Source organism: Somniosus microcephalus, chromosome 14 (genome assembly GCF_052327205.1).
Source record: "Somniosus microcephalus isolate GS21.2 chromosome 14, FLI_Smic_1.0, whole genome shotgun sequence".
Taxonomy (NCBI): Eukaryota; Metazoa; Chordata; class Chondrichthyes; order Squaliformes; family Somniosidae; genus Somniosus; species Somniosus microcephalus.
The window spans coordinates 112519932-112540338 of NC_141000.1; the positions used below are offsets into that span (position 1 = coordinate 112519932).

Sequence of the window (20407 nt, forward strand, 5' to 3'; positions counted from 1 at the left end):
ACTTTGTCAAAAGGGACATTGCTCAGCTAAGATTGATTGGACTTGACTTTTGGTCAGATTCACTGCAAATATTGCATTAAATGTTTTTTCACTTTTATACACAAAGCTTTCTCCTATATTCTACATTACATTTGGTAAGCATTCTATTTCAAGAGAATTCCTGAGCACTGACAGTAGCACAATGGGAATCCCACTTCAGATAATCTATATGCTGGAGGAAGAGGAGCAGCACGAGGCCATGAGGGAAGCCAGATTGATCAGGCAGCACCAGAGGAGAGCCAGACCATCTCAGGACTACCCATCCAGCAGGCCCAACGACCCAGGCGCACGAGCAGAAGCTTTTCCCAGGAGCGCTACATAGCGACAGGCAGAAGACGACGACCTTCAGTCCATCTCGCCCACCTATCCTCGGTTTATTTCTAAGAAAAATCCCTCAGTCTCATGGCAGGTGCGGCGGGGGGTGTGGGGTGGGAGGTGTCCACTTCAGTTCCCTGCTGCAGCCAGATCTGGATCCAAGGCACGGACGGCTCGCTCTGTGGCTCGGAAAGTGAGCACAGCTCTGAAATCTTATGCCACTGGCTCATTCCAGGGAGCCACAGCATACTTTTGTCAGATCAGCCAATTTGTAGTACACTCAAGAGACAGATTGAGAATTCTGGGCACCAAGAACATGCGGTGCCCCTTCGCAAGCCCCAGCATGACTTCAATCCCCTAACAACTGGAATCTTGGTTCAAACAAATTGTCCCTTTCCTATTTAAAAAAAAGGTCCTCATTACCTCGGCTTCTAAGATACTTTAAATCAAAGCAAATAAATTTTTTCTAACCCTTGAATTGCAGCGGTGTCAGTATTTATATTGTGACAAATCTGCCTTGCCCCCTTCTGATGGTATTTATTTATGGTTAGAATATTTTGATCCAGCGTTATGGAGAATTTTACCAGGGCGCCGTATTTGACGGGCTCCTGGGTACAGGTTTCCACCGGGCCTGGGGTGTTAAAATTGGGCCCATTGCCTTATATTCTTGCTTTCATACCTTGCTGTGGTACATTTTCATGTATAGTCATACGCAGGAAATACTATGAAGGTCAACAAGATAACTGTGGTAAACCACTTTATCGTTACACTATAGTTATCACTGTTGTATTGTTATCACCGTTGTATCACGATACGAGGTCGCCTCTTGTCGCGCTGTTATACCTGGGCTGACCACCTCCGACTCCGCCCATGGCTCCACCTACCTGCCCAGGTATAAAGGTAGTCGACTGGCTGGTATTCCTCCTTGTTGGACCCGATCACCCACGAGGGTGGGCTCTGTTATTTAGTCAATAAAAACCTTTAGTTACGTTCCTAACTCGTCGCCTTTTATTGGACGAATTGATAGGTATATCAATTTTATTGACTAAATTTTAAAGATGTCTACTACTGGCCAGCCAGAAGCCCTCCCAGAAGCACAGCCACACCAGCCGGCTTGGCTGCAAGCCCTCAAACCACCGTACCTGGATCTAAACCCACAGGCAGCAAACGCAGCCCTCAACTTCAAACACTGGCTGGACTGCTTCGAATCCTACCTGGAAGAATCCGGCGCCCCGCAGAGATCCAAACTAAGACTTCTGAACGCCCAAGCGAGCCCGAGAGTATACGCACTCATACAGGACACGACTACGTACGAGGCCGCTATCAACCTACTGAAACAGCAGTACCGCAGCCCGGTAAATTACATGTACACCAGGCACCTCCTAAGATCCCGCCCGCAACAGCCAGGAGAGTCTGTAGCTGAATTTTTACGGGCGCTAAGAGCACTCGGCAGGAACTGTGACTTTAAAGCGGTGACGGCTGTTGAAAATACGGAAGATAATATCCGCGATGCCTTTGTGAAAGGCCTACGGTCCGACTACTCACGGCAAAGACTGCTTGAAGCTAAAGACCTCGACCTGGACAAAGCTGAAGCCCTCGCTCTCTCCCTGGAGGTGGCCCATCAGGACCAGGAGGCGTTTTCCAGGTACTGCTCACGACCCTGGGACTCGGGCCCGACCCCTACCGCAATACCCTTCGCAGCGCCGCCCCCGGGACCTACCTCAGCGTCGGCGTCCCGGACCCGACCGGGCCCGCCACCCCCGGTACCGGCTCCGACATCGGGCACCCGCGATCGGGCCGCCGGCTGCTTCTTTTGCGGCCAGGAGAAGCACCCGAGGTCGCGCTGCCCAGCCAGGAACTCTACCTGCACAACCTGCAGGAAGAAAGGCCATTTCTCTAAGGCCTGCAGGAGCGGATCTTCAGAGGCCAGCAGTGCCTCATGCGAACTGTGGGGGCGGCCATCTTCTTTCACGGCAACTGAGGCCAGTATCCCCACACGTGAGTCATGGGGCGGCCATCTTTGATCAAGGCAACCGACCCCAATAGTGCCTCATGTGAGTTATGGGGGCAGCCATCTTCTCCGCCATTTTGTCCTACCTCGTGGGAGACGCCATTTTACCCACCACGCCCGACTGCCACCGGGCCCCCGGACCCGACGACCGCCTCGCCCGCAGACGACAACGACTCGCTTACCTACACGCTAGCCTCCGTCACTCTGGATCAAGCCCGCCCACACCACCTGTCCAAGTCGATGATGGACATCAAAGTAAACGGCCACGCCACGACCTGCCTGTTCGACAGCGGAAGCACGGAGAGCTTCATCCACCCAGACACGGTGAGCCACTACTCCCTCCCTGTCCTGCCAACGCGCAACCGAATCTCGATGGCATCGAGGTCCCACGCCACGGACATTAGCGGCTACTGTGCTGTGACCTTGTCGGTTAAGGGTACAGAGTATAAAAACTTTAAACTCCTCGTCCTCCCCCAGCTCTGCGCTGCCGTCCTACTAGGGCTGGACTTCCAATCCCACCTCCAAAGTGTAACCCTAGCATACGGTGGACCCCTCCCCCCACTCACAGTCGACAACCAGCGAAGGTTAAACCGCCCACCGCGTAACACCTGCAGCCTATCCACCCTCAAGGTGCCGCCACCTTCCCTGTTCGCTAACCTCACCCCCGACTGCAAACCCGTCGCTACCAAGAGCAGGCGGTACAGCGCTGGGGACAGAGCTTTCATTTGCTCTGAGGTGCAGCGTCTCCTGAAGGAGGGCATCATCGAGGGGAGCAACAGCCCCTGGCGTGCCCAGGTCGTGGTCGTTAAGACCGGCGATAAAAATCGCCTGGTCATCGACTACAGCCAGACCATAAACAGATACACCCAGCTGGACGCATACCCCCTTCCCCGCATATCTGACATGGTCAATCAGATTGCACAATACCGCATATTCTCGACCATCGACCTTAAGTCGGCCTACCACCAACTCCCTATCCACCCCGAGGACCGCCAGTACACCGCCTTCGAGGCGAATGGGCGCCTATACCACTTCCTTAGGGTCCCCTTCGGTGTCACCAACGGGGTCTCGGTCTTCCAAAGGGAGATGGACCGGATGGTTGACCAGAACGGACTGCAGGCCACATTCCCCTACCTAGATAACGTCACCATCTGCGGCCGCGACCGGCAGGACCACGACGTGAATCTGGAGAAATTCCTCCGTACAGCCCAACGGCTGAACCTCACCTACAATAAGGAGAAATGTGTGTTTAACACCTCGCGCCTTGCCATCCTTGGCTGTGTAGTAGAGAACGGACTCATCGGCCCCGACCCCGAAAGAATGCGCCCCCTCATGGAGCTACCCCTCCCCCACTGCCCTAAGGCACTTAAGAGAACCCTGGGGCTCTTCGCCTACTATGCCCAATGGGTGCCCAATTATGCGGACAAAGCCAGACCCCTCATGAAGTCCACATCCTTCCCCCTTACGGAGGAAGCGTGCGCAGCCTTCTCCCTCATTAAGGGAGACATTGCCAAGGCCACTATGCACGCAGTGGATGAGTCCATCCCCTTCCAAGTCGAGAGCGATGCATCCGACTTCGCCCTAGCCGCCACCCTTAACCAGGAGGGGAGACCGGTGGCCTTCTTCTCAAGGACCCTACAGGGCCCTGAGATCCGACACTCGTCGGTCGAGAAGGAGGCCCAGGCGATTGTGGAGGCGGTACGACGCTGGAGGCACTACCTGGCAGGCAAACGATTTACCCTCCTTACCGACCAACGTTCGGTCGCTTTTATGTTTAATAACAAGCTGAGGGGCAAAATCAAGAATGACAAGATCTTGAGGTGGAGAATCGAGCTCTCCACCTACGATTATGATATCTTGTACCGGCCAGGTAAGCTGAACGAACCCCCCGATGCTCTGTCACGAATTACATGCGCCAGCGCGCAAAGTGATAACTTCAGACCCTCCACAACGACCTCTGCCACCCCGGGGTCACCAGACTTTACCACTTCATTAAGGCCCGCAACCTGCCCTACTCCATCGAGGAGGTCAGGACCATAACCAGGAACTGCCAGACCTGCGCCGAGTGCAAACCGCACTTCTTTAGGCCGGACAGAGCAAGCCTGATCAAGGCCACCCGCCCCTTCGAGCGCCTGAGCATCGACTTTAAGGGGCCCCTCCCGTCCTCTGACCGTAATGTGTACTTCCTCAACATTGTTGATGAGTACTCCCGTTTCCCCTTTGCCTTCCCCTGCCCAGACATGACCAGTACCACGGTCATTAAATGCCTGAACGACCTCTTCGCCTTGTTCGGGTTCCCAAACTATATACATAGTGACCGGGGCTCCTCTTTCATGAGCGAGGAACTCCGTCAGTTCCTACTAGCGAGAGGTATTGCAGCAAGTAGGACCACCAGCTACAACCCCCAAGGGAACGGCCAGGTGGAAAGAGAGAACGCGACGGTATGGAAGGCCGTCCTCTTAGCCTTAAAGTCTAAGGGCCTCCCAACCTCCCGCTGGCAGGAAGTCCTCCCGACAGCGCTGCACTCCATCCGGTCACTACTTTGCACTGCCGTTAACGCCACCCCCCATGAACGAATGTTTGTTTTCCCCAGGAAGTCGACTACGGGAACCACTCTACCAACCTGGCTGACCTCTCCGGGGCCCGTCTTGCTGCGAAAGCACGTGAGGGCCCATAAAACAGACCCCCTGGTCGAAAGGGTGAACCTCCTGCACGCCAACCCCCAGTACGCCTACGTGGCTTACCCAGACGGGCGGGAGGACACTGTCTCCTTACGAGACCTCGCACCCTCGGGCACTCCGGAGACACCACCTTTACCCCCCCCCCCACCACCCCCCCAATTCCAGCCCAGGTAGACGGCATGCCGGAACCCCACGAGCCTTCGCCGACCACGCAGACACCAGCACTAACACCGGATAATGCAGCACCGCCGCTGCGACGATCGGAGAGGCTTACGAGGCCTCCGGACAGACTGACATACCAGAACTGGTAGTACACTTCACCCCGCCGGACTCAAATCTAAACAAGGGGTGAATGTGGTAAACCACTTTATCGTTACACTATAGTTATCACTGTTGTATTGTTATCACCGTTGTATCACGATACGAGGTCGCCTCTTGTCGCGCTGTTATACCTGGGCTGACCACCTCCGACTCCGCCCATGGCTCCACCTACCTGCCCAGGTATAAAGGTAGTCGACTGGCTGGTATTCCTCCTTGTTGGACCCGATCACCCACGAGGGTGGGCTCTGTTATTTAGTCAATAAAAACCTTTAGTTACGTTCCTAACTCGTCGCCTTTTATTGGACGAATTGATAGGTATATCAATAACCAATGTTCCGTTTATGATTAGCCTTACCTGAAATACTCATTCTGTTTGAAAAAAGCTTTTTCCCTCTCCAATGCCTCAACCAAGGTCAATTGTTCATTAATGTCCTGCTGTCCACGGCATTTGACAACCATGTAACCTTTATTCAAAGCCACCACCTCATTCCTCATGATTTTAAGGATGCTTTCTTCTGTCCCCTTGTCAACCAGGTCCGGCTTTGTTAATATACCTGCATATTCAAATGTCAATGATGGTAAGGCTTTAGTAATGGATAGTAGAGTCACAATGTCGGTGCAGAAACAGGCCATTTGGCCCATCAGCTCTGTGCAAGTGTTTTGTCAACACAAGCCTCCTGATCAAATCTCACTCCATTGCACTCTTTCCATAATTATTAATATTCCATTTAATTGGAAAAATGGAATACTATTTACAATGGGGATCCAGTGTCGTATCAAATATTAAGTCAGGTACAACATGGGTCAAATATACCTAGAAGGACAAAGGCAGCAGGCGCATGGGAACACCAGCTTGACCTTGGAAATATATCGCCGATCCTTCACCGTCGCTGGGTCAAAAATCCTGAAATTCCCTCCCTAACAGCACTGTGGGAGTACCTTCACCACACGGACTGCAGTGGTTCAAGAAGATGGCTCACCACCACCTTCTCAAGGGCAACTAGGGATGGGCAATAAATGCCTCTGCATGAAGGCTGTGTGTTGCAAACCATCATTGCAGCCTAGCAATCACATGGCAAGATTTTACCGTATAAACATGCTTGTGCAATTTCTCGGTCCGCCTTTTAAACCGAGGTGTTCCTATTTGTTTTATACGGGTTAGCCCTTCTGTCAAAACGAGCAAAGGGATTTCATATGAGCGTATTAACCTACCACAGTGTCATTTCAAGCTTATCGGGCCCAAAAGAATCCAAGGACCTGCTGGCAGGCCCCAACAGGAGTGTACCACGAGGACAGTATCTTAGGTGGAACCAGGTTATGCCAGGTCCCAGTCTTCCCCAGGATGGCCTGCTTTTTGGGGGATGGGGGGGGGGGGGGGGAAAGAAAGGAGTTGCTGCGGCCTCGTAACAAGGCCACCAACGCAAGAGGGTGCAAGGCCAGGGGGGGGGGGGGGGGGGTGGGGACTCATGTTGGGGGTTCCCCCTTTCCCAACCTTCGGAGGCGCCTAGTGTTTCATCAGTGACGGTGCACCGTGCCACTAAATGGCACAATTGGGGCCCATCTGGGAATCCAAGCCGAGGTATCTCCACCCATGAAGAGAATATATTTTTCTAAATCTTTATAAACTGTAACCCCTTTACAGCCTGCAGAGAAAGGAGAGGGTCATCCATTTAGTCTGGGCTGGATTCAAATCCAGGCCCCAGAGTTAAGAGGACAGTGTTGCAACTCAACTGGACAACCGGTCTTTATGTTTATGTCGATCACGAGTTTAAGAGCACCCGATATTATTTCTGCAGAAGTCTACTCATCAATGTAGTGATTCAACATGGTACATTGTTGTTAAATATATATATATTTTTTTAAACTTAAGATTGCCCTAGTAAACATCTATGGAAGAAATATGGGTAAATATTTCCACAGCCATTACTTTCCATGCACAGAGGGACTCGAGCTCCCTCGAGGGGAATCTACAAACAACTTGCATAACATGAAATTTGCTCCAGAGAAGCCGATTTAGGTGCTTTCGCAATTGGAGAGTGAGTCATAAACAATGTTTGAATTTTCAAAAATTCATTCTCGGAATATGGGCATTGCTCTCAAGGCTGACTTTTATTGCCCATCCCTAGTTGCCCTTGAGGTGGTGGTGAGCCGCCTTCTTGAACCACTGCAGTCCATGTGGTGAAGGTACTGCCACAGTGCTGTTAGATAGTGAGTTCCAGGAATTTTAAAAGGAACCCGAGTAATACACGGAAGAAAAGTTAAATATTTCAACGCCTCAAAAATCCACAGCAATGTAGGACAGGACATGGATACGTTGGGTACTGGCCTCTGCCCACCCTTTACAAGGCTAGAAGGTTTGATAGTGGTGTTTAAAATCATGACGGGTTTAGATAGTTTCTCTTTATTTACTCTGTTTCCAATGGCTGAAGGGTCGATATCCAGAGGGCACAGATTTAAGGCGATTGGCAAAAGAACCAGAAGCGACTTGAGGAAAAACTTTAAGCAATGAGTGGTTAGGATCTGGAATGCACTGCCTGATAGGGTGGTGGTGGATACAGATCCAATAGTAGCCTTCAAAAGGCAACTGGATAAATACTTGGGAGAAAACAAATTGCAGAGATACAGGGAAAGAGCAGGACTAACTGGATTGCTCTGGAGAGCCAGAGCAGACTTGATGGGCCGAATGGCCTCCTTCTGTGCTGTACTATTCTATGATTCTATAAAGGGGCGACCAGGGATGTGGAGATTCCAAATGCCGGTGTCCGTGTCCCCGCCTTCTCAGTTGGCAGGGGCACAATCTCCAGCTGGCATGCCTGGTGAAGACCATACCATGCTGCTGAATGTTGGAAGTGGGGCCCACCTGGGGATCCAGGACATGATTGTGGTTGGAAATAAAGACTTGCATTTCTATAGCGCCTTTCACAACCACCTGACGATCCAAAGCGCTCAACAGCCAATGAAGTACTTTTTGAAGTGTAGTCACTGTTGTAATGTAGGAAACGCGGCAGCCAATTTGCACACAGCAAGCTCCCATAAACAGCAATGTGATAATGACCAGATAATCGTTTTTTGTTATGTTGATTGAGGGATAAATATTGTCCAGGACACCGGGGATAACTCCCCCGCTCTTCTTCCAGATAATGCCGTGGGATCTTTTACATCCACCCGAGAGAGCAGACGAGGTCTCGGTTTAACGTCTCATCCGAAAGACGGCACCTTCGACAGTGAGGCTTCAAAGAGTACCTTATATTGTTCCTTTAAAAAAAGTTGTTTTTTCACATAGTCCTCCCTTCAAAAAAGGGGGGGGGGGGGGGGCATCATCTGAAGTGACAAATTGTTTTCCAACGAGGGATCAGAAAATCCCCCCACCCCTCTGGCAGGCCAGGCTTCAGCCAAACTTTCCAACCTCTTCAGCAGCCTTGGATGCAGCCCTGGTGCTGTGGGCACCACCATTGCTGCAAAGCAGGGACCTCCCTCTGACCCCGTGAACTTTAGAGCCGGGCACGTACATCTCGGCACTTACGCTTTGAAAGCACCCCCCCCCCCCCCCCATCCCGGGCGGATGTTCGTGGCCGTATTCTCTATTAGAGATGGAGCCCTAACCAATGTTAAATCAGAGAGCGAGATGCTGAGGAGTGCATTATAAAACGTGTTACTGTACAGGTGGGTCAAGTTCTGGAAACATGTTACTTGCTGCCATTTCTCTCCCCACCCCACGTGGACATTGAATTAGGGTCGTCACCAATGTTGCCTCTAAGCTGTGCAAGGCCACGCAGTAATCTGCAAGCTAGCGCGCAGGACGCTCAAGCTATTCCCACTTGAAATAAAACAGGCCACGCACAACTAAAGACAACGTAGAGGGAACTTTGGTCGTCACCCACACGGCAAAGTCTGAAACTGGACAGAGGTCAGAATGGGGTGGTGGGGCTGGGAGTGGATTCATGGGCTTAGCTCACTTGTTTGCTTTGCAGCTGATGGTGACTTTTAAAACCTTCATCACTTTAACTAATGCCTCCGCATCATGAGGCAAATAAAAATGACTTCCATTTCAACAACTTCCGGTGTTGGAGTTTACATTTCAGAAACTCAGCCCACTCCAAACAGGTCCAGACCAGGTACTGTAGGTGGCAAATCTAATTTTGCAGTGGAGAAGATTATCACCACTCCCCCCCACTCAAAAAGACTGCATTTTCAGTTTGGGGCAAAAATAGGCTAATTTTTCTACACTTTTTTTTTTTACATGTATGTTTAGCTCCAGACTCGGCTACTCAACTATTCCAAAGCTCACCTGGCTGGCCTCACACCCTCTGTAAACTTAAGTTCATCCAAAACTTTACTGCCCGTGTCCTCACTCGCACCAAGTCCCGTTCACTCATCACCCGTGCTCACTGACCTACACTGGCACCCGGTCTGGCAAAGTCTCGATTTTAAAATTCCCATCTGGTTTTCAAATCCCTCCATGGCCTGGTCCCTCCCCATCTCTGTAACCTCCTCCAGCCCCACAACCCTCCGCGATCCTCCAATTCTGGCCTCTTGAGCATCCCCGATTTTAAAAATCGCTCAACTATTGGTGGCCGTGCCTTCAGCTGCCAGGGCCCCAAGCTCTGGAATTCCCTCCCACCTCCCCTCCTATAAGATGTTCCTTAAAACCTACCTCTGACCAAGCTGTGGTTCACCTATCCTACTATCTCTTTACGTGGTTCGTGCCAAATTTTGTTTGATAACGCTCCTGTGAAGCACCTTAGGATGTTTTACTACATTGAAGGTGCTATATAAATGTAACTTGTTGTATAATCAGAACAATTCTGGTCAGCCTTGTGCATTTTTACCACAACAACCCTCTGAAAGGGACGAGCTTTCTTCTTACCCAGGGTTCTCCCTCCTGAAGGATCTGCTTCCTGAGCCATTTTCAAGGCCTCAGTGGTCGCTATGTCAACGTTACATGGGATAACAACAAGGTTAATGGTCTTATCTTCCTTAATGTAGGACCTGATCAGCTGCTTGATCTGAATAAATTAAGAAAATCAACTCATTAAAGAAAGAAAAACAGATGTGCATTTATATAGCGCCTTTCGTGACCTCAGTATGTCCCGATTCGCTTTACAACCAATGAAGTACTTTTTGAAGAGTAGTCACTGCTGTAATGTGGGAAACGTGGCAGCCAATTTGCTCACAGCAAGCTCCCACAGACAGCAATGAAAAATTTCCCGATCATCTGTTTATTTTAGATATTGGTCAGGACACCAGATAATCTCCCCCACTCTTCTTTGAAATAGTGGGATCTTTTATGTCCACCCAAGAGGGCAGACGGGGCCTCAGTTTAACGTCTCATCCAAAAGACGGCACCTCCGACAGTGCAGCACTCCCTCGGCACTGCACTGGAGTGGTACCACTGAGCCACATCTGACACTGGGGGGGGAAAAAGTGTGGAACTCAAATGAAAACATGATCTTCAAATAAGAACTAGGACTGAGCGAGAAAGGGCCAGGCACAAGAGGAGTGAGCAAGGGTCAGGCTTAGGAGCAGCAAGAAATGAGACAGACAAGAGAAAAAAAATAAGCAAGGGAAAAAGGCAAGAGTGAGACAAACAAGAGGAACGAAGAGTGAAGCAGACAGGGAACTAAGATCAAGAGAGGGACAGGCGGGAGTGAGACAGATGTGAGGAACCAAAAAAATGAGGGGTGCACCAGAAGCAAGAGAGAAAAAGCAGGGATGAGACAGGAGGAGGAAGAAGGAGGATGCGGCCACGAGTTAGACACGGAGGTTATTTTCTACATTTTCATAATTAAACTTTTCAGGCAGCCAGCTGGGTACTCAAAGATTATATTGTGACGGCGATTGTGGCTTTGATCATTTTCCTGCCCTGCTGTTGGTTTCTACATCACCTGCTCTCCGATATCCTGTGGCTGGTTACCGACTGCAACTCTTGCGATTCCTGGTAGGTCAATTAACGTTAGGTCGGGAGCACTGCTTGACTCCACTGCCAGACTGATCAGCTCAGAGCTGATTCCAAGGTCCTTTCCAGCCATGGTGTTCTGAGCTGTAACCCAAACCAAGCTCAGCATCAATCACATTGCACAATTCCCAGAAAGAAATCCACAGAACACACAGGGATAAATGGATTGTTTATTCCTCCTTTCTTCAGGAATAAATTCCCCCTCCATTCAGATCAGTTGCTGTCACGTACCCTTCTTCACCAGAGAGGATACATAGAAGATTGGCGCTCAAGACTTCTACAAGTCAATACGGAAGATCTCACTGTGGTGATTCAGTTACACCCCGCTAGCCTCTGCTTGCTGCTTTTTCCCTTTCTCTGCCCTTCCTAGAGACACTGGCCTCGATTGAACTGTGGTGGGGGTGGGGGATGTTTGGGATGGGCGGGTGATTTTGATCCCCCCCCCCGCCCCACCCCATCGCCTCTCGGGGATCGCAGCGTGAAGCCTGCGCCTGATTTAGATCTCGCAGGACAATCTCCCTCCCAAAACCAGCAGGACTGAGCGGGAAATTGGGTCGGGACCCAAAGGAACCGGCGCCGGCATAAAGTTAGCACTGGGCAAGGGATTTGGCAGCCGATGCCAGCACCAAGTGGGAGAGGCCAGGCTGGGAAGACCCAAGGACTCCTTGCAGGGAATGGGTGGGAGAGCACTCCTGCTCCTCCGGACCCACCAGGGTTTCACAGCTATTTTCTTAAAAACTTAAGCTTGGCCTCTTCTTCGGCTCTCGTTTGCCTGTAGCGGGGGCCTCGACCTACTTCAAAGTCGGTGGAGATAAGATATCGCCGGGCGGGAGAACGATGTGGCTTCAGGCCGGCAAGAGAATTCGGCACAATTTTAACCCCCCACCCCTTCTCGTTGGGCGAGGGGGAGGGGTTAAAATCAAGACCACTAAGCTCTCAAGTTGGAACTGCCACTTGAGAAAGGTGCCAAAGGGTTACCACTACCCATGGAACCAGACCCCAGATTGAGTCCTAAGGGGTGGGACACAGAAATTGGAAATAAAAAGGTTTAAAATATAATTTAGACATTCGGTTTGTTACCTGTTGAGTTAGCGGATCTCCCAGGAGACAACCCTGGTGCCCTACTGGCCTCAGCACTAGCCAAGATTAGGGAGGGGTAACAAGGCAGCCATGGTCCCACTTCTGTCTGCTATCCAGTGATGGCTGGTGTCAAATGAGGACAGGATTGGGCTTGGCTATAATACCCCCTGCGGGCGAGTAGCCCATCAACACTCGCTGTCAAGGCTACCACGTGAATAATGGTCACTGGGGTGAGGTACCAGAGGGCACCCACCACCCATGCAACCAAAACTCAGCAAGGAGTCAACACCTTCAAAAAAAAAAAAGGGATGGAGAGACAATAAACCTGACACCAATAACTAGCGGCATATTTTTAAAAAAGATCAGAAGTATTTCTCCATCATCCAACGCAAAACACGGCAAGTAGAGAATACCGGGCTTTGAGCAGTGGGATCAGCACCTTTCACAATTTCTTTATCCACATCAGATGGGTCCGACAGGTCCTTCATGTAATTCTTGTAACTGATTCGTCCCTTCCATACATTCGCCGCTTTGGCTTTTTTCAGCTTCAGTTCCAGAGGACATCTTGTCACAATACCTGCCAAATAGGGAGAAGTGATGGCCGTCAATCTTTGAATAATCAGAAAGAGGATTGCAGGGGATGGGGGGGGGGGGGGGGGGGGGGGGGTTGGTGGTGTTTCTAGTCTTTAAAAGGGGAGGAGGAGTTAGGGTGAAGTCAGGTAGACTCCTCCACCGAGGAGATTGATACTCACTAGCCAACATTACAACTCCCATTGAAACTGCTGACTTTTAAAAATGTATTTACCTTTAGGAACGGGAGCAAGATCGTAAGAACTAGGAGCAGTAGTAGGCCACACAGCCCCTCGAGCCTCCTCCGTTCAATAAGATCATGGCCAATCTTCGACCTCAACTCCACTTTCCTGCCCGATCCCCATAACCCTCGATTCCTCCGGAGTCCAAAAATCTATCGATCTCAGCCTTGAATATAATCAACGGCTCAGCATCCACAGTCCTCGGGTAGAGAATTCCAAAGATTCACAATCCTGAGTGAAGACATTTTTCCTCATGGAGGCGGCCATTCAGCCCCTCGAGCCAAATCCATCATTCAATTAAGATTACAGGAAACTCTTTTATCCGGCACCAATGGGACCGGCGTGGTGCCGGTTCATCAAAAATTCCAGATAACCGAGAGCTATAGTAAAAGATACGGAGAGCTGAGCGCTCCGTATAAAGCAACAGGTGCAGAACAATGGCCACAAGTTCCAAGCGTCTCTGTAGCTTAGCAACAGCTGCAGCCACACCCGATTGCACAGCAACAGATCAAGGCAAATAATATACAGTAAAACTTACCTGAACCTACTCCCGAATTTTGCCGGTTAACTGAGATTTCCGGTTATTTAGGTGCCGGTAAATCAAGAGTTTCCTGTACTGTATTTTAACTCAATTTACCCTCCTTGGTTCCGTAGCTCCCAATACCCTTGCTGAACAAAAATTTATCAAGCTCCGTTTTGAAATTTTCAATTGATCCCCAGCCTCAACAGCTTTTACAAGGAGAGTTTCGCAAATTTCTTTTACCCTTTGTGTGAAGAAGTGCCTCCTGACTTCACCCCTGAATGGCTTACCTCTAAATTTGAGGTTATGCCCTCTTGTTCTGGACTCCCCCACCAGAGAAAGTAGTTTCTCAATCTACCCTATCAACTCCTCTAATCATCTTAAACACCTCAATTAGATCACCCCTTAATCTTCAACACACGAGGGAATACAAGCCTAGTTTGTGCAACCTGTCCTCATAATTTAACTCTTTTAGCCCAGGTATCACTAGTGAATCTGCATAGCAGCCCCACCCAAGGCCAATACATCCTTCCTGAGGTGCGGTGCCCGGAACTGAACGCAGTATTTAAAAATTGGGTCCAATCAGAGCTTTATATAACTGGAACATAACTTCCACCCCTTTGTATTCCAACACCCTTGAGATGTAGGCCAACATTCACCTAGCCATTTGAATTATCTTTTGCACCTGTCCACTAGCTTTTTAGCGATTTCAGAAAGCCGTGCTTGGTGAATGTTATGCTCATTAAGGTGAGACATGTTGGCATTGGGGAAAAAGCAACACTTTCCACTTTAGGTGCCCTGTGTCAGGGTCAGATATAGCACAGCTCAGACTCCCCTCCAATGATGTGCCTCACCCCTATTCTCAGACCACCTCGCACTGCATTACTTTTTCTACTTCCCCACTCCAGTTACCTTGAGCAAGGATGTCAATTAATGGCAGTTTGAGTTCTCTGGGCCTTTGCCCATGAGAAACTGGATTGAGTCTGCTCAAACTCAGGTCATACAGGACCTTTTTCAATACCTTCAACCTGGCCTAGATTTGAAGCCAGGCCACAGAGTTGAAAAGGCCAGTGGCTGTTCCTCTGCCACCAGACCCCACATCCGTTCCTTTTAAAAGAAGCAATGGTTTCCTGCAACTCCTCATTTATGATGAATTCCATGAACACTCAGTTTGCAACAAGTCTGGTGACTACTATATTAGACTGGACATGCACTGCAGGAGGTTAACTGGCCCAAGCAGCTCCAATAAGGAGATGGTGTAGAACACACTATTTGCTCTAAAAGTTGACCAAATTTTACCATCGCGCTTCACGAGGACAAAGACTGGTTGCTGCAAGAACTTTGCAAAATGAACTGTTTGACTTGTAAGCTGTAAAAGCTGCCAATTGTCTTTCAACAGATATGGAAAACAAGCTTATTGAAGTTCTGTGGGAACAGACTATGGACTGTGAAATCAGTGCAACAACAGGAACATCTTCAGGCTATGGAATGTACCTAGCCTTGAAGGCCCACAGTTGCCTAATGATAAGTGGGTCTGGGAAACAACTGCCGACCATTATGCAGTATAGTTAGGGACACATACGCAGTGGGAGGGTTGCCAAATTTTGGGGTATAAAAAAGTAATGTTTCAAAACATTCGGGGCTATAGTCGATGCTGACCTGGTCAGTTGCCAGTTAAAGTTAGCCATACGTCTATCATCGTTGAATTGACCTCTCACCTAGTCAATAGCATGTATGTGGTTTTGCCTATAATCACCTGAGCTTAAAGTCAATGATTTTAGATGCTTGCTTGTAATAAGTACATGAATTGAGTACAGTTTGTATTCTGTTAAAAATCAACAAGAGGTTACAAGTAATTAAGTAAAAGTTTCGCAGATTCATTGGGTTTGGTGTTGTCTGATCCACAGGTCTGAACTCTAAACTGTCAGACAATCAGAACCTCTTACAATGGTGGGGGTGATTACAAGGAGAAAGGAGACAGAAAGGAGCTTAGTTGTTGGTACTGGGAATGTTCTTACCGCTGCCCCTGGGAAGAGCTACCCCAGATAGTGCCTCAAGGACAGAGCTTTTCCCAGAGCTCTGGTCTCCAATCACTGCGATGGCCGGCAGAGACAGGTCCTGGTCCACACCCAATGCTCTCAGCGAGTCAATTAGGTCAATGCAAGGGCGCACCTTCTCTTCATAGTGATTGTACAGCACTGCATCCATGGCCTGAGAAAACAAAAGGAAAGTCTGACAATACAGTGATTGACAAGCTCCTGCGACATTGATCTAAGGTGGCGAGGGACTTGGGTCCATAGGAGGGTTGCCAACCATCCAGGATAGCCCTGGAGTCTCCAGGAATTGAAGATTAATCTCCTGGACACTGTTGCAAGCAATCAGGGAGAAAAATCATGAGGCATTAAACAAAAAATAGTTTTATTTATTTGTTGTAAAAATACTAGAAAGATCGGGGGGGGGGGGGGGGGGAGGCTGTTTGATTAGGCAGCGGGGTTGGAGATGGACAGTCATGTGATGAAAGCTCCATGAATACGTCCAACCTACAGTTGGCGACTCTCGTGCACCATTGGGTTGGAGTATAAGAGGCGAGTTTGTAAAGTTGGGTTAGAAGCAAATGAAACACTAAAGAGAGGAGTTCCTACCGGGTGCTGCTTCTTTGTTACGGGAGGGGACTCCTTGCCACATGCTGCAGGAAGGAACTCACGGGGGTGAGGGAGGTTGGTCGGATTTTAACACCCAAGAACAGGTGGGTTGGGGTCGGGTGCATACAAAAAAAAATGAAGCGCGACTGCAACCCAGCTTCAACGTGACCCCTTCCAGGTTTAACTGAGGCGCGTTGGGCTGCAGGCAGGCAATTAGCATCATAGTTACGTGGAAATGAGGGCGGGGGTTCTAATTACTTTAACCTTCCTTTGCATTTAACACCTCCAGCACAGGTGTCCCAGGGCTCCTTCTCAACAACAGCCCCCAGGGTTCAGCATCTGTGCCCAACTGAGCAGAGCTCGGAGAGGATTGCACCCCCCGATGTGGACTCTCCACAGCTGGCCCTGCCTCCAGTGCCTGCTCGTGCTCACGTGCGAATTACCAGGTGAAAACCCAACTAACTGTCTACGTGGACCCACCAAAGTGGGAGTATCTGCACTGGTGTTTGGCTGTGTCGATGCACCCACATAAAAAGGGAGATCCTCGATGTAATCCTCCTCGTACATCTCCAGCGATTCCTGCTCTATGCCTGAAGGCCCCGGAAGACCAAAGAAAAAAGGGATATGAATTAGTCGCGGCAAAGTCACAATCTTGTCAATCACCATAAATCAGTCTTCATAGTTTAGTCATTGATAAAATAAAGTGAGCATATGTATGTCAGAGGTATTTGTAATTCTGTCACTAGCTATCTCAGAGTTCCCAGACTCTCCACATCTTAGAGAGGGATACAGATGTGCCACTTATCACCATGACAATCCTCCTCTGCATGTGTGAGCTGGACTATTTGTGGTGGCCCACCTCCAGGCCACTCCCTCTGCCTTACGTTTTGCCCTCTTCTCCTACAAGGGGCGAAAATAACCAGACCTGCGAGTGAGAGGCGGTCAGCCATTCAGCCGATGGATGCGGTGCATTGCATCAGGATTGGGGCGAGTGGCAGTGGTGGATGAGTACAGCGGGAGGTGAGGAAGGATAGGTGCTGCTGAACCTTGTGGGTGTGAGAAGTGATGTGATGGGAGAACGCTTGGCAAGAGTATGGTCAGGTGGGGGGGTGGGGGGTTACACCACAGGACATAAGTGAATCAGCAACTATACTCACTTTTCCTGACCTGCTTAAGTCATTGGGCAGGGCAGGGGTTACGGGGATAGGGCTTGGGTGGGATGGCTGTCGGCGTAGGGACTGGGTGCTAGGGTTTGGATGATCAGCCATGATCTCGTTGAATGGCGGAGCAGGCTCGAGGGGCCGAATGGCCTACTCCTGCTCCTATCTTCTATGTTTCTATTAAACTGCTTCCTGCATTGCAGCCAAGTCCGGGGCACAACGCTCCTGCTGCTCACCCCCTCGGTCACCTCCAACCATGCTTTCTTTGGTGACAGCAGCAGGTTAATGCCTCCCATTGTGGGGGGGGGGGGGGGGGGGGGGGGGGAAAGTATGTTCCCCCCCTGCTCCTGACTGCACTCAGCAGTAATGCCAAGGAAGAATCTGGGTGCTGCCCATGCCCTTTGTACATCCAACCTAAACACCTCCAAATTCCATTTCTGCATTGGCCCTTTAAAAATAGTTTTTATTTATTAATTCTTGGGATGTGGGAGTCACTGGCAAGGCTGACATTTATTGCCCATTTCTAATTGCCCTCGAGAAACTGGTGGTGAGCCACCTTCTTGAACTGCTGCAGTCCTTGTGGTGAAGGTACAGCGACTTGGTAGCGGTTTGGTACAACCGAGTGTCTTGCTGGGCCATTTCAGAGGGCAGTTAAGAGTCAACCACATTGCTGTGGGTCTGGAGTCACATATAGGCCAGACCGGGTAAGGACAGCAGATTTCCTTCCCTAAAGGACATTAGTGAACCAGATGGGTTTTTACGACAATCTGATAGTTTCATTGTTACCATTACTGACACTAGCTTTTAATTCCAGATTTATTTAATTAACTGAATTTAAATTCCCCAGCTGCCGTGGTGGGATTTGAACTCATGTCGCCGGTTCATTAGTCCAGGCCTCTGGATTACTAGTCTAGTAACATAACCACTATACTACCGTTCCGAGTGGACTTCAGATCATTCAGGTTGGAGAGGCGAAAGCCGGAAGTCAAAATTTATTGCCTCAGTCGCACTGAAATTGGAGAATCTGACCCGCGGACTTCACTGCTGGGTTTCGTGCGCACATTGCCCCCACTCAGAATCTGCCATTACATCAATATCAGGTCCACAATCTCGTATTAGGAATTCCTGCTCTGGCAAAAGGTGTTACTAGACCAGGAATTTCCACCCGCAGTGCTGGGCTAGACGATCTACTCCTTCCGTGAAGCAATGGTCGTCGGGCAGGAGCCATGACTGGCAGCGAGGGGCGGCATCGGGGAAGGAGACGATGGGGAGCAGCACCAGAGCGACGCGAGAGCGTGCGCCGGGATGGCAGGGAGAAGCACTTGAGGAATGTGGGCGAGCGGCAGAGGGAACAAGGGCGGCACTTTGTATTTGGTTGCCAGGACAAGGTGGTAAGGGAGGAAATCATAAACCGTACTTATGAAGGTCAGAATGGTGAGATAGCAATTTGCAGCTGCTTGGGCTATGTATTTTGAAGGGGGGTAAAAAAGTATAAAAGGAACAGCTATTGAACACTGAAAGCAGCGCGAAACCAGAGGATGAGAAGCTTCAGTCAACAGAATATGGCAAGAGTTAAAGAGACATTCGGAAGGAACGCTGGGGTTCGATGAATGGACTGCGACTATCTTCTTGTTAAGTATTACTTCTTTGTACTGGATGTTTAATGCTTAATAAACCTGTTTTACTGATACACAATATACCTGGACCCAGAGTGGTTTGTGGAGTCACGGACAAATTATTCTAAAGAGCTTTTGAAAGCAATATCGACAACATTTTCTGATTTAAGGCATGCCCCGATTATATTAAAATAAAGAGGTCGAGACTGGCTGCTGGGATAATACAGTTCATATCATTTTCCTGGTTCATAGAATGGTTACAGCACAGAAGGCAGCCATTCAGCCAGTGTCAGCTCTCTGCAAGAGTACTTCAGCTAGTCCCACTCTCCCGCCCTTTCCCCGTAGCCCTGCAAATTTCTCTCTCTCGGGTACTTATCCAATTCCTTTTGAAAGCCGTGATTGAATCTGCCTCCACCACCCTCTCGGGCAGTGCATTCCAGATCTTAACCACTCGCTGCGTAAAAAAGTTTTTTATGTCACCTTTGGTTCTCTTGTCAATCACCTTAAATCTGTGTCCTCTGGTTCTCGAACCTTCCGCCAATGGGAAGTTTTTCCTCTATCCACTCTGTCCAGACCCCTCATGATTTTAAACACCTCTATCAAATCTCCTCTCGATCTTCTCTGCTCCAAGGAGAACAACCCAGCTTCTCCAGTCTATCAATGTAACTGAAGTCCCTCATTCCTAGAATCATTCTCGTAAATCTTTACTGCACATTCTCGAAGGCCTTCACATCCTTCCTAAAAAGTGTGGTGCCCAGAATTGGACACAATACTCCAGTTGGGGCCGAACCAATGTTTTATACAGGTTCATCATAATTTCCTTCTATACCTCTATTTATGAAGCCCAGGATCCCATAAGCCTTTTAAACCGCTTTCCCAACCTGTCCTGCCACCTTCAATGATTTGTGCACACATACCCCCAGGTCTCTGTTCATGCACCCTTCAGGATTGCACCATTTAATTTATATGTCCTCTCCTCATTCTATCTACCAAAATGTAAAATGTATCACTTCAACTTTTCTGCTTTAAATTTCATCTGCCATGTGTCTGCCCATTTCACCAGCCTGTCTATGTCTTCCTGAAGTCTATCACTCACCTCCTCACTGTTCACTATACTTCCAAGTTATGTCTCATCTGCAAATTTTCAAATTGTGCCCTGTACACCCAAGTCCAAGTCATTAATATATATCAAGAAAAGACAGTGGTCTAGCATAGGAGCATGGGTAACACATGTCTAAGTGATCAGTGAAAACA

The 20407-nt window shown here is 49.4% G+C and overlaps 1 protein-coding gene across 3 annotated transcripts in view; it reads right to left on the reverse strand.

Annotated features, from left to right (window-relative positions):
• The window catches only part of LOC147107850 (interferon-induced GTP-binding protein Mx1-like), a 37561-nt gene that overhangs the window by 13167 nt on the left and 3987 nt on the right, over nucleotides 1-20407 (reverse strand). Inside the window, exons 2-7 of one of the 3 annotated variants that reach the window (XM_086007212.1) lie at nucleotides 16906-16967; nucleotides 15754-15946; nucleotides 12843-12980; nucleotides 11253-11407; nucleotides 10235-10373; nucleotides 5723-5921 (exon numbers count right to left, since the gene is read on the reverse strand). In XM_086007212.1, the coding sequence (XP_085863338.1) occupies nucleotides 5723-5921; nucleotides 10235-10373; nucleotides 11253-11407; nucleotides 12843-12980; nucleotides 15754-15946; nucleotides 16906-16944 (863 nt within the window). In that variant the 5' untranslated portion in view covers nucleotides 16945-16967. Of the gene's footprint in view, nucleotides 1-5722; nucleotides 5922-10234; nucleotides 10374-11252; nucleotides 11408-12842; nucleotides 12981-15753; nucleotides 15947-16857; nucleotides 16968-20407 lie in introns of all 3 variants that reach the window. The other 2 variants (XM_086007211.1, XM_086007213.1) reach the window with 2 other exon arrangements.